Source organism: Myotis davidii, unplaced genomic scaffold (genome assembly GCF_000327345.1).
Source record: "Myotis davidii unplaced genomic scaffold, ASM32734v1 scaffold83, whole genome shotgun sequence".
NCBI lineage: Eukaryota > Metazoa > Chordata > Mammalia > Chiroptera > Vespertilionidae > Myotis > Myotis davidii.
The window spans coordinates 2,242,594-2,256,954 of NW_006294121.1; the positions used below are offsets into that span (position 1 = coordinate 2,242,594).

General features: G+C 44.9%; 1 protein-coding gene across 5 annotated transcripts in view; it reads left to right on the top strand.

The window, feature by feature from the left end:
* SLC1A1 (solute carrier family 1 (neuronal/epithelial high affinity glutamate transporter, system Xag), member 1) overlaps window positions 1-13,490 on the top strand; it is a 37,135-nt gene extending 23,645 nt beyond the window's left edge. The window contains exons 7-12 of one of the 5 annotated variants that reach the window (XM_015566889.1): window positions 347-454; window positions 2,327-2,449; window positions 3,029-3,223; window positions 8,043-8,177; window positions 13,081-13,215; window positions 13,325-13,490. In XM_015566889.1, the coding sequence (XP_015422375.1) occupies window positions 347-454; window positions 2,327-2,449; window positions 3,029-3,223; window positions 8,043-8,177; window positions 13,081-13,168 (649 nt within the window). In that variant the 3' untranslated portion in view covers window positions 13,169-13,215; window positions 13,325-13,490. Of the gene's footprint in view, window positions 1-346; window positions 455-2,326; window positions 2,450-3,028; window positions 3,224-8,042; window positions 8,178-10,290; window positions 10,940-13,080 lie in introns of those variants that run through there. The other 4 variants (XM_015566885.1, XM_015566888.1, XM_015566887.1 and 1 more) reach the window with 4 other exon arrangements.
* Window positions 13,491-14,361: the final 871 nt, after the last annotated feature.

The window sequence follows — 14,361 nt, forward strand, 5'->3', positions numbered from 1 at the left end:
GAGTAGTTTAATCACACCTTTTTATGTACTTATTTTATTTAATGTATTGGGGTGCATTGGTTAATAAAATTATATAGGTTTCAGGTGTTCAATAACCATACCTTCTTGCCAAGTGTGTCCCATTACGGTAGTTTAGGTGGGTAGAATTTAAGGTACACACAGATGTTGAAACCTGAAGCCAGTGTGGTCCCCCAGAGCCTGGAACTGGGATGAAACTGAGACCTTCACTTCATTGTGCACCCTGTGCTCCTCCCAGCTGAGGGCGGTGCAAAGCTGAGGCTTGTTTCTTCCCCAACAATCCCACCCTGAGAAAACACCTGCTGACTTTGTTGTGCTTACTTCCTAGTTACATGCCAATCGGCATTTTATTCCTGATTGCCGGAAAGATCATAGAAGTTGAAGACTGGGACATATTCCGCAAGCTGGGCCTTTACATGGCCACCGTCCTGACTGGGTAGGTCAGACCCAAGAGAAGAAACCTCACTTGAACTCATGAAAGTCTGGGTTTCAGAGGGTTAACATTGGCTTTTCTTCTACGTGCAGGGGGAAATGGGGTTCAGTGATAAGAGAGCCGGTTGGGGGTAGGGAGGGGTGCCCTTTAACAGCTGTACTGGAGGTGGATTGCACTGTGCTCAGTGCCAGATCTTGGCAGAACAGCCTGGACCAGGCTTTGTCACTGCCTTTGTTAGTTGTATTCAAATAATTTTTTAAAACCCACTGGTAGCCAATCTTGGCTGTCTCCTGGTCTTCACTTCCTCAAGGATATAAACTAACCAAGCAAATAAAAATAACCCCATGTACCCTGGGCCTGAAAGAAATTAGGCAGGGCCTAAATAAAGTCAGACTCGAGCAAGTAGGAGCAGGATGGCTGGTCGGTTCCAGGACCCTGTTGGTGGGGCTGGTGACCACTGTCACCCCCTGCATCCTCACAGGGCCAGACAGGGTGCGGGGGAAATCTTCATGCTAGAAGGAATTGTGTAAAGCAGGAAGGCAGCAGGAGACAGGTCATTTGCATACTTATTAGTCCAGTTATTGGTTCCTTGAGGGGAATAGGTGATAAATGGTGCTCCCAGATATCAGCCGGGGGTGGGATACATCACATGTGCCTTGAAATATGGGCCATAGGAATGAGTAAACATCATCAATTTGACTCCCACTGGTCAATGCCCCCAAACACCCACTTAAGCAATCAGCTCACCTATTGGAACTTAATTGCATTGGGGAGTTCCCACTGCATAGCATTTACTACTTAATCTGTGTTTATCAAGAGCATAGCCCTGATGGCCAACAGAGAAGCAGCCTGGATTCCTACAGTGTGAGGGTCAGTCATATCCCAGGGCCCAGTGCAAAGGGAGGCAGGACCTCTTTGGCCCGGTTCAAGGAGGCCAGAGGCTGCGTCCAGGCAGTGATGGGGCTGCGGCGTATTATCCTGAGCCACTTCATAACGGGGTTCTGCTGGCTTCTGTTCTCTTATCCTAGCTAGGTTCCTAAGAGTGAACGAAGTCAGTTCCTCAGAGTTCTTAGCCACAAGCTCTCTATCCAGGAGACCCTCTTTCCACACCCCCGGGAGCTGTATTTTCAATGACCACTTCTTACTATTTCAGCTTCACATATCTTTAAACTCTACGCTGCCACATATATGGCATCCGCTGAATCAGTCTCCTTTCTGAAGCCCCCTGTTTTGTGTAACCCATATATTTCCATGTGGAACAAGGAATAGTTTTGGAAGACAGGAATAACAAAGAGAGTCGGTGCCAAGTATGAAAATGGAAGAGCAAGGGCTTCCTCCTCCTCATTGCAATCCTCACTTCCCTCTTAGACAGTGGGCGCCATCCAACAAAACAGCGGTGAGGCCCAGGGAGCAGAGTGGCTGAGACTGTGAAGGGCTATAATAGAGGGGCCCACAGAGTCACCAAGGAGGGAGGGGTGAGCGGGAGCTGGGAGGTTGAGGGAAGGCTTCCTGAAGGAGAGGGAAGTCTTACTGAGTCTTAGAGGAGGAGTAAGAATTCAGCAACAGAAGGAAGTGAAAGATTTTAGCACATTTAGCAGGAACAGCATGATCAGGGCTTGGAAGCATGATGTAATTGTTCTGTGAGCCCTGGAATGTGCATTCAGCTACTGGCTTTGCCAGTAACTTTGATAAGATACTTCATTTGCTGAATGAATCTCATCCTCATATGTGGACTGGAGACATATTCCTTACCCTACTTCTCATTTTCTCATTAGATCAATATGAAAGTTGAATGACATGAGAAAAGCTGTTTGAAAAAAGGATTAATATGAAGAGGTGGTATCATCCATGAACCTGTTCCTTTCTCATTTACAGGCTTGCAATCCACTCCATTGTAATTCTCCCACTGATATATTTCATTGTGGTAAGAAAGAACCCTTTCCGGTTTGCCATGGGGATGGCCCAGGCTCTCCTGACAGCTCTCATGATCTCTTCCAGGTAAATAGAAGAGGGGTGTCTAGAGCAAGTCTCTGAACCAAGCTTTTATCAACCCGCGCCTCACTTGATGAAGCAGTATCTGCAGCTTATAGTTTTTGTAGTTGCCTTTAATTCAAGAACTGATTGCCCCAGCCAGTGTGGCTCAGTTGGTTGGAGTATCGGTCCATTCATCAAAAGGTGGGGGTTCAATTCCCAGTCAGGGCATATAACTAGGTGGTGGGTTCGATCACCAGTTGGAATGCATGCGGGAAGCAACCAATTGGTTTCTCTCCCTCTCTCTCTGAGATCAATTTTAAAAAGAAAGAAAGAAAGAAATGATCCCCATAGTCTCTACCCATGTCCTTGAATGTAGTTCTTCACCCTGTGGGATGTTTCTGGCCCTCTTGGCACAGCCTGCAGCCCATGAAGAGATTATGTTGTAACTTGGAACAGTGGCAACCATAGCACCTTCTGATTCCTGAACCTGTCAAAGGTGCCAGCATCCCTGGTTAGTTTTTGGAATGGAGGTGTCTCTTCTTCAGGCAGGGACTGAGGACCAGCATTTGTAAACCGTAACGCCTTTGTCTTTTTGTCACACAGTTCAGCAACCCTGCCTGTCACTTTCCGCTGTGCTGAAGAAAAGAACCATGTGGACAAAAGGATCACTAGGTTTGTGTTACCCGTCGGTGCTACGATCAACATGGACGGGACGGCACTCTACGAAGCAGTAGCAGCTGTGTTCATTGCACAGTTGAATGACATGGACTTGAGCATTGGGCAGATCGTCACTATCAGGTGGGGGCATGGTGTCACATTCATTCTCATCTCCATTACTGGAATTGCCTCTAGTAAAAGTTGCCTGTGAGGGGAGATCAAGAGGGGTCCAGTGGTGGGTTGATTTTCTTGGTCTACAAAGTCTGTTCCCAAGACTAAGCACAGCTGTGTTACAAGCAGTGGGATCATGCACACAAGATTTCTGCTTCAAGGTCTAGATAAGCCAAAAGCATCATTCTGTTCTCAGCTCAGTGCCTCACTGGGTCCTAGGCACAGAGTAGGTACCAAGGATTCAAGATTGAACAAGGGCCAGTCTCTTCTTTCAAGGGGTTCCTAGTAGGTAGATAAAGGGTACACATATCTAAATAAATGCTGAGTGGTGCGATAAGGGCTATAGTAGAGATTTGAATGGGAGGCATCGAAGACACCAAGGAAGGAAGGGTTAGCTCTCCCTGGGAAGGTGAGGAAAGGCTTCCTGGAGAGAGTTGAGCTAAGTCTTAGAAGAGGAGTAAGAATTTCATAGAAAAAGCAGGAAGCTAAGAGCATTTTAGATGAAAGGAATAGCAAATACAGATTATTTTGTATGACTGACATAGAGTGCGATGTGGAGAACATAAAGAAACGAAGAGTCAGGGATCATGCCATGAAAGCTTTGTATGGGGAGCTCATGGAAAAGTCTTTGACAATCTTTCATACCATGGACAGATTTTCATTTTAGAAAAGCAACTGGATGGGAGCAGGAACCATAGCTGGAAGACCTGTTAGGAGACTATTACAGAAGTCCAGGTATGGTATGAAAAGGCCCACATCAAGGCACTGACATGAGGGATGGAGAAGAGCTAGTGAATTAAAGAGGCATCAGTTAGATTTGGTGTGAGGGACAGGTGGCAGATAGGATGACTCCCAGGATTGGTGGGTGTTTCTGGATTGGTGGATGGTGCTTACCAGAACAGGAACTAGTGTAGGAGAAGCAAGTCTAGGTAGGAAGATAGAGTTTATGCTTTTAGACATAATGAATTTGAAATGCCTTTAAGACACCCAGGTAGAAGTAAGCAGTGAGAGAAATGTGGTCTTCACTGTAGATACAGAAGCCAGGGTCCTCAGCTTGATAGGGAGTCAATTATCTGAGTTTGAATCTGAGCTTCACCATGATTAGCTGTAACCTTGGCCAAGCTACTTGTATTCTCTAAGCTTCTGTTTCTCACCCATAAAATGAGGATAATAATAGTATCTATATTTTGTGCAAGTAGTGATCATTAAGTCAGACGATGCATATAAAATGCTTAGAATGATGCCTACATAGTGAGCATTCAGTAAATGTTCGAAACGGATGGCACTGCATACAGAGAGTCCATAGGGAAGAGAAAAGGACTAAGGACTGAGCCCTAGATAATCCTAATGTTAGAGGCAGGGAGGGAAGAACCCAAGAGGAAGAGTGAGAAGGAAAGAAAGATGGGAAGAGAGCCCTGAAACCATGGTATCATTGACACCCAGAAAAGAGAGATTTTCAAAGATTAAATGGTCTGTGGAGTCAAATACTGTAATTAAATGGTCCGTGGAGTCAAATGAAGACTGAAATTGTCTACTCAAGTAGGTGGTAAAAATGTCCTTAGTGAATTTTGCCAGAGCTGTTTCTCTGGAACAGCACTTCTCAATATAGTACCATTAGCTACACACACGAATTGGACGGAGCAGACACCGAAGCTTCTATCATTATAGAAATAGGTGCTGTCGTTGTAGAAACTCCTACTGGTCAGCGCTGCTTTGAAAAGTGGATTGTGATTAGTCAGAGACTTTAGAGTGGGAGTTTGAGACTAAACTGGGTTCTTGTGCCTACTCAAGGCTGAACCTGAACATTTCAGAGTTAATTCATTCTTTCACCCCTAGCACTTGGTATGGGCATAAGTTCCAGGCAAACAATAAATTCTAACAGTGTTCTCATACAGTACATTTTTAAATCTTCCCCAACCCTAAGTCATAACATACTTATTGCAGTTTGCTTGAAATTAACCGAAGACAAGTGCAAACTGGACCATTTGGCATATTCAGCTGGGCAACTGCATGATCTATAAAGTGTTAGTGGCTAACAAGCCATGTTAGTGGCTAAAGAGCCTCAGGCTATAGTGACCACGTGGTTAACAGTGTTGTATTGGGGGTTCCAAAAGGGAGCAGTGGGCATGGGCACCTACTACTTCTAACAAAGAAAATCCATCATTGCAGTCAGTTTAAATGTTTTCAATCAGAAAGAGCTTGAATAAAGTTCTGTAGTTTGAACAGCAACAAGCATGTTAAAATTGAAATCTTGATCCACAGCCACAGTGGTTCTAGCAGTTGTTACTTTTAGACTCCCCAGTGCCTTTCCCCACCTCCCTCACCTTGGGCTGTGGGACCCCGTCTGCACTGAACTGGTTTCTAAGGAGTGGTTGTAAGAGATGTCAGTTCTTTTGGGTCTTTGCCACTTTGTGATGAATGCCCTCCCTGCCTCAGTCATAGGTTTCCTGGATCTTTGTAACCTTTAAAAACAAACAAACAAACAAAAAACTGCTAGAGGAATAAACTTTGGGCCTTGAGGCCACATACTCAATTCACATAAAAACCTCTCTCCCTGCTCTGGGGTATTCTTATATCAGACTTGGCTGCTAATACTGGCCCAGAGCCAATGACAGCTGCCTGGCCAGGGTAATCATTAACTTAAAATAAAGAATCCTCTCTGGCTCTACCTGGGAGAGAATGAAATGATAAATGTTAAACTTGACAAGTTACAGTTGTGGTTCCTGTGGTTAAAAAGATTTGGGGACCTATATTTATCTCTTTCTCTGGCCATTTTGGACTGGACATCAAAAAAATGTAAGCACCATCTACCCAAAACACACCCTGTTGTGGTTTTCTCATAACATTCATTTATCAAAGATTATAACTGATTAAAAGTAGGATACATTTTCTTATAATGAAAGGTAATTATAGAATTTGGGGCCCAGAAAGAGCTTGGAGGAAAAAGTAGCAGTGATAGTTTTTGTAGTGGTAGTAATAATACTAGCAGCAGTGGTAGTAGAAGCAATAGCAGCAGCTGCTGACGTAGCAGAAGTGGCATCAGTTTTTAAGAATCTACTAGGTCCAGGTGCTGTGCTGGGTGCCTTAAATGTGTTACCTCATTGAATCTGCACAGCAGCACTACAAAGTAAACACATTAGTTCCATCTTATAGGTGACAAACAGATTCAGAGAAGTAACTTGCCTAAGGGCAGGCTGTTAGTAAAATTTTTCCCGCCTATCTGAAGATTTATACTTCAGATGAAAGTCAATTTAGATACCTAAGGTTCAGTAAAGTAAGGTCAAGGTCAAAGAGCAGAGTTTTAACTAAATGGATTTTGAATCTCAAGCCCAGCCTCAGGCCATAGTGACCCCATGGTAAACAGTGATGTGTTGGGGGTTCCAAGAGGAGCAGTGGACATGGGCACCTACTACTTCTGACAAAGAAAATCCATCATTGCGGTCAGTTTAAATTTTTTCAACCAGCATTGAAACAAACTTGAATTTAACAACAAATACTTAAGTCAGAACAGATCCAAAGGATTGTGCAGGCCTGGAACTTTAAGAGGAATTGGGACAGCCCCAGAAATCTCTAACTTACTAGAAATTGGGTGGCCATAGCCACTAAGAAAAAACTTACTTATCTAAGAACTCTGGCCTGAGTTTAACCATACCCTCAAACACCACCTGTGACCCACACTGGGCAGATGAATGGGCACTGGAATCAGCTTTGTAAGAACTCTGAGGCTTTATGAACTCACAAGAATATGGATTTGTGGCTAGAATTGGGGATTCTTCTTGTCTAAATAGGCAGTTTCTGCATCTTTATCTTTCAACTCAGCGACATCCTGGAGACAGTTCAGGCTTTAGCCGAGAGTAAGGACGTGTCTCGAGAAAATGTCGTGGGTGTCCCCTTCAAGCTGACTCAAATCAAGGGACTTTTCAGGACCAGAGAGCCCTTGTTTCCTCCAAAGTGACCAGATTTAAGGAAGTTGCTGATAAAAACTGTACATTCCAAAGGGATGTGCCACATTTTATCTGCCCAAGAGGGATCTTTTTAAATACTTAGCAAAGTTCACATGGCTGCCTCTCCTGAATTCCAGACCTTTCTTTTGTACAAAGTGCATCCACTGGCAAAAAGGAGCAGTCAGGAATGAATGCTTATACCTTGGAGAGGAGTCAGCTATTTCTCAAGTCAGTGCCCTAAAGGGCATCTGCCAGAGATGTCAAGGGTCTTATGATGTTGAGAAAGTGAATAAAACCTCCTTAAACACTTGAGGTTTTAGCTTCACCTAAAATGCCCTTGTCCATCTATCCATACCACTATCCCTCTACTATCCTTCAAGGTAACGTAAATCCCTGGCACATATTAGATTCTCATTAAATGCTTGATGGGTGAGTAGACAGAAGTAAGTAGGTGGAGAGACATTTGTCATTTGTTCAGGAGAGATGGGTAGATAGTCACCCATCCCAGTTGGTAAACACTTGCCTTCCTCTTAAATATATCTCTTGCATGTTGTGTGCCTCATGCAGCCCTTGCATTAGAGTGGTTTGCCCTATTTCCCCTAGAACAGTGGTCGGCAAACTGCGGCTCGCAAGCCGGGGTTTGCCGACCACGGCTAGAAGATCATACTCTCCTCAGTCTCCCACAGCCCTTTAATAAGGCAGAGCTGGTGCTCAGCAGATAACAGATTCTGACTGGCCAATTTGGGGACAGACCAGTAACAGCCATTGGGACTGTTTCGGGCCAGGGATCCTAAAGGAAGAAATGGGTATCTAACTCCTTTCGTGCTGGTGTGTTTTGGCTACAGTGTCACAGCCACAGCTGCCAGCATCGGAGCTGCGGGTGTACCCCAGGCTGGCCTGGTGACCATGGTAATTGTGCTGAGTGCTGTGGGCCTGCCCACTGAGGATGTCACCCTGATCATCGCTGTCGACTGGTTCCTGTGAGTTGGAATAAAGTGCTGCAGAATCTGCAGTCTGTCATCATTCTCTCTTCAGATTGCCTAATGAGCCATCTGTTGCTGCTATCATTTCCCTCTGACCAGGCCATCTGATAATGTGGTTAAAAATTAACTCCCCGTAACTTCAAGCAGTGATTTTAAAAAGCCAATGATCTCTACTAGCTCATTATACCTGGAAATGCTCAAGGTTAAGAGCCTGGCATTGGACAAGATAAACACAAAACAATATAGTGAAGAAGGTAGGCAAGGCCCCAGACATTCCAAACCCCAGAGGCCACCCTGGCCTATCCCAGCCCTAGGTCAGCAGCATAGGTTCAGACCACCTGGTTCAAAATCAGCCTATCTTCCCAGCTTCAGACCATCAGGGGCAGTGGCACAAGCAAAGGCTTTGCAATAAGACTGACTTGGGTTTGAATCCCTGATCAGTGTCTTAATGGCTTTTGACCTTAAGTTTCTTAACCTCTCTGAGGTCCTGTTGCATTATCTGTAAGATGGGAAAGATCCCGTCTATCTCATTGGGTTGGTTTAAGGACTGAGTGAGCTAATGTGGGAGAAGTATCTAAAACGGTGTCTGGAAAGCAGTATGTGCTCAATAAAAGGCAAGTCTTAATTGTTATGACTAGAATAAGTCAGACCATTCAAGCCAATAATTCTTTCTCTCTCTTTCTCTCTCTCTCTCTCTTTCTATTTCTCTCTCTCTCTCTCTCTCACACACACACACACACACACATGGCTAAGGAATACAGCAGAGCATCTGTGGTATGTTCAGGGTAAGGTTAAGAACGTGCCTTTTGTGACCCTGAAGGTTAAAGTTAGAACAAGCCTGATTCCACCTCTGTCCTTGGTTAACACCCACATTGTGCACTGATCTTCTGGCATCGAGGTCTCTGTCCCCTGGCCATCAGGGGTAAGTGTAGCTCCTTAGCGAGCCTTCACTCAGAGCCAGCCAGGCTTACTGGGGAGTCCAGTGGTGTGCAGTTTGCAAGTGGCAGCTGAGAATGAGGAAAGGGAAACATTCCATATGGGTGTGAAGATACAGTCATGTCCCTAAAGGCAGAAGCTCCTGCACAGGGAAGCTGTCCCTTAGTGGCTGCTTGGTTCTACAAAGCCCTACTCAGGTGGCACGTTTCTTGCAAAGGTACCCAACCATTGAGGCAAATGCTTTAATTTTTCTAATGGTGTTGGTGGATTTGCACTTCTCTCCTTTCCCTGGTTCTTCCTGGAATTGATGACCTTCACTCCAAGATCCCAGAAAAGTCAAAGGTTTAGTTTGATCCATGGTCCATTCTAGGGTCTAGTTCAACCCATAGCCTTGTTCTGTGTAACAGCAGGGCATCCAGAGTGGACATGTGTAAGCACTGTTGGCCTTTTCTGTCCTGCAGGTGTAGTTTTCATAAGGATATTCATGTACATAGTTTCTACCAACAGTGCTCTAGCATCCTCTCACCAGGATGCCTTCCCTTTCTACACAGCTTCCTGCCTTCAGCCTCTTCTCCAGGCTGTCTGGGAGTAAAGACTAGCTGGGGGTGCCTCAAAGAGAAAGACATTCCCAGGCAAGCCTGGTTTTCTGACCCTGAGATCTGTGGCATCCCTGCTGGCTTATTCATGGAGTGACTTGGTGTGGTAAAGAACTAAGTATACCAGGGACACACAAACACAAGAACACCTGGACACATACCATGTGCCACCCACAAAACATCCAAGTTCTCTCAGAGAGCCCGGAAATGTTCACAAAACAGAGGTTAGGGGTGAAAGATTTATGGAATTTTGACTGTCCCAAAATAATCTGTGAATACTATTCCCATTTCTTTGGGAAGAAAAGAGGGAATTCAGGTAAATTGGTGCCAAAGTTTGGGGAGTCATTGTGACATTGGGAGCACAGGCCGGGGGAGCTGGGTTGCTCATTCTGTCCCTTTATGAACCAACTTCTGCTCCAGGCCTGTAAGGAGAGGAGCCTCTGGTCGGCCAGCCATGAGGACAGCACTTTCTGCATTTGCTTAACTTGTAACTCAACACTTCAGGTCCTTTCTTCTCTCCAATGGCTAGGGAAATGAAATCTGGGCCTCCTGTCTGACTTACCCTCTCCCTTCCCCAGGGACCGGTTCAGGACCATGGTGAACGTCCTTGGTGACGCCTTTGGGACGGGCATCGTGGAGAAGCTCTCTAAGAAGGAGCTAGAGCAGATGAGTGTTGCATCTGACGTCAACTTCACGAACCCCTTTGCTGTGGAAACCACAACAGTCGATAATGAAGACTCAGATGCCAAGAAGTCCTATGTCAACGGAGGCTTTGCCATCGACAGATCTGACGCCATCTCATTCACCCAGACCTCACAGTTCTAGAGCCCTGGCTTCAGGTGACTGGGAATGATGAAGGACATCTCTCAGTGAATTCAAACATTAAGGAAAAGAAGAACACTAATGGCCAATTGTACATTTGACCTGATACACAGACCTCCAAATTACTTTCTATATTTGGATTCAGAACTTTTGCTCTCTATGTTCTGGGACTTGGGGGTGGGGTAAGAGAAAAGGAAATTGATGAAAAAGCAAGCTATATTATCTGGAGTTTTAAAATTCTACAAGAGACGAAGTTTAGAAGTATATAACATAGCAGCTGTTGGAATTAGGTAACAGATGTGAAAGCGCAATTGCTTTCTCACGCACACACCAGTGTTTGGGGTTTTTAAAAAACTATTCTGTCAGTGACTACAACTTTTTTACTCAGTCTTTCTATGGCATGGATTTCCTTTGACGTCTCACATTTTTTATAGATTTTAATGCATCCAAACCATCCCTCTTCTCTAGTTAATGTGCCAAATTGTCCATTTTGAACTCATCTCCAGCCAATTTCAAGAAACTGCTTTGACAGAAAACAGATCAGCACAGTTCTGCAATAACAGTTTTAACCCCTTCCCCGGCAGAAACGTGTATACACGTTTTCACAAAATGTTCTTTTTTCAGTCGTCGACGAGTATACTCGTCTAAAACTTTACCTTCAAAAACCAGCTACATACGTACCATTCTAAATAATTTCCATCTAGAAACTTTCTGAGGAAATAGGAAATACTATTCTTAACCACAAAAATGGGAAGAAAAAATAATTTCAAACTGTTTTCATAACCAGCATCAAAAATACTATATAGAACCAAAATAAAAAAATTAGTCTGAAAAAGAAACGTTTTTAACAAAAAAATTGTTGGGGAAGGGGTTAAGATGAGTGTCAGGTCTCGGGGGAAGGGAAATCCTTTTTTCAATGTACTGTATTGGGACACTGGTAACTATTAACCTAACCCAGTGTTCAGTGTAGAACTAGATAAAGACACACACACACACACACACACACACACACACACTAGGGGCCCCGTGCACAAATTCGTGCACCTTGAAAGAAACTGTGGGCCACAAGGTTGCGGTGGGCACAGGGGTGGGTCTCAGCCCATCCTCCATGGCTCCGCCTAGCCCCTCCCACCATGGCCCCCAGTCCCCTCTCCGCAGGCAGCCCCACTCCCACAGCTGCCGCTCCTACGCGCTGACCGTGCTGGCCCTGCTTGCACACACTGACAGCACGGAGTGATTGGGGCTGGTGCCAGGAGCAGGTGCGAGCGGCAGCTGCTGCCCAGATCACCCCTCAGGAGCAGGGAGAGAAGCTCTCAAGGGCGATTGGGGCCAGCAGCTACCGCTCGCACCCACTAATGGCGCCAGTCGCTTGGCACCTGCTGCTGGTACCAGGCCCAATTGCTGCGTGCCATCAGTGGGTGTGAGCAGAGCCATCACCAGCAATGAGTGCGAGTGCCAGGCGGGATTGCGGCGCACAGGAGCAAAGAATTTTCAATAACCACCAGAGGTTCACCCTGATGATAGCAACCGGCGTCCTGCCTTGGTCTGGTGCCCCTGCTCACCTGCTCCACCATCCTGCCGTGGCCGACCCCCACCATGTTCTGCGCACGCCCCCTGGTGGTCAGCGCACGTCATAGCGAACAGTTGTTCAGTTGTCCCCCGTTTCATCTATTTGCATATTAGGGTTTTATATATATATATATAGATATGTATATATTATTTTCATATAATTTGCCAGACAGAGATCAGAGTGGAACAGTCAATGTGAAATAAAGAGCTCTCCTAATACTTGAATATGAACTATGATTCTAATCCAGACCTACTCTGGGGCTTATCAGAACTCCTCTCTCAGGAGCACTAGACTGAGAAATCATGTTGTTCGATCATTTCTGCCCCAAAGCAGAGATGTGTTATGGTGATATTCTGATGTGGCATAGACATTCGTTACACCTTCTAAATTCTGCTGGGAGGAAATCATATCAGCTCTGTGTGAGATTATGTTCGAAGATGTCACTCACATAAGGCTGGATGTGTTTTTATCCAACTGGAAGGCTTCAGTCTTCCAAGGTCAGTAATACCCACTTAAAAATGATAGTACTTTGCCCTTTTGCACCCATCAGGGCCCAAGCAACAGTGGCAAGCTACCAGATAACTTGTATTTCAATACGAATTTGATAGGTTGAACAAGCCACATTGCCCAGAAAAGAACTATCCCTACCCTGGATTCTTGCAGAGTAACTCCCACAACCTGAGACCTTGGGATCAGTGGTTTAGGAAATCCTTCACTCGTGTGGCACTTGTCTCTTCCTCCAGAGAGGATTGTTCTAACTGACTAGCAGTCTAGTGATCTTGGCCCTGCTCGTTAAAATCCATCATTTGCCATTCCCCTGCTAATTTATGAAGATATCTTATTAAAGTCTGTGCTTCAGCTCACATCTTGTAAATAATGCTTAACATGACTTTTGTGTTTACACTGAGATCCAAAATACTTGTGCTTCTGCAGTACTGAGTAGCCACTTTAAGCCTGTGCTTTCCTATTTACCTAGTAAGAAACCAGAATTGTGCCAAAGAGCATGGAGACGTGAATACATGCTCAGTGTGGACCACCTGCACCTGAAGTCTACAGGAGCATGATACTGAATTGTCCAGTAAACATCACAGATATGAACCAGTAATTCAGTGTGAGTTTTTAAATGCAAAGAATGGTATTGTTTATAGAAAGTCAATCTAAATATAATGCAGTTGAGTTGGTAATTTATCTTGGGCTGAATGGTTCTACCCCCTTGGCAGGTTTCTCCGATTTGAGGCACCAGAGTTGCAGAGCTGTTCATGAACTGCGGGCCATCCTTATTTTGGAGTCCGTTTGTAACTGACCTCTTAACACACTGTGCTGTTAATTCATCAAAGAGAACAATGTTCCATTTCAGTCTCAATAAACATTCCCATCATTCTTTCTTCCCCGCCTTTCTCTCTTCTTTTATCTCACTCTGCTGGGTGTGGGAAGGTGGAGGCGTGGTCAGTTCATTCAGGTTGTAGACAGATTGTCATTTCCAAAACTGTCTTTATAGCCAAGAATGAAGAAGCAGGGCTGAGGGGGAGTAATCTAATTCTTCATGTTACTCAGTGGGGATTAAAAGGTTGAAATTCATTGTCATTACGGACAGCTTGCCCATACTTGATGACGGAGATGAAAAGGAAAATAGAATTTGCTTAGAAATTACTGTAATGGGGGAAAGTCACCATATTGATGGTGACTTGGTCTCACAGAAGGACTGATCCTGACCTCTGAAATGTTCCTACAAACGACGAATGGCTGTATTCAGAGTGCTCTTTTTTTTTTTTCTAAAATATGTTTTTATTGATTTCAGAGAGGAAGGGAGAGGGAGAGAGAAATAGAAACATCAACGATGAAAGAGAATCATTGATTGGCTGCCTCCTACACACCCCACACTGGCATGTGCCCTCACTGGGAATCAAACCGTCACTTCCTGGTTCATAGGTCAATGCTCAACCACTGAGCCCACCAGCTGGACTTCAGAGAGCTCTTTAAAGGAATGGCACAGTCCTGCCTGGAACCTTGGTCATGATGGGGTTCCTCCAGCAGACACACTGGTTAGTGACAGACAATACGGAACGGACAGCTCTCTCTGCCCCACTTAGTGTGTGTCTCATAAAAATGCTTATCACTGCCTGGTCAAACTAATTCGCAACAGTCTTCTCTTTTGGCAACATGGGATAAAATACCCAATAACACAACTCCTTACAGAGAGATCTGTTTGGAAAAGTTAGTGAACCTGGGTAGGGACCTCCATATGATTTTGATCTGC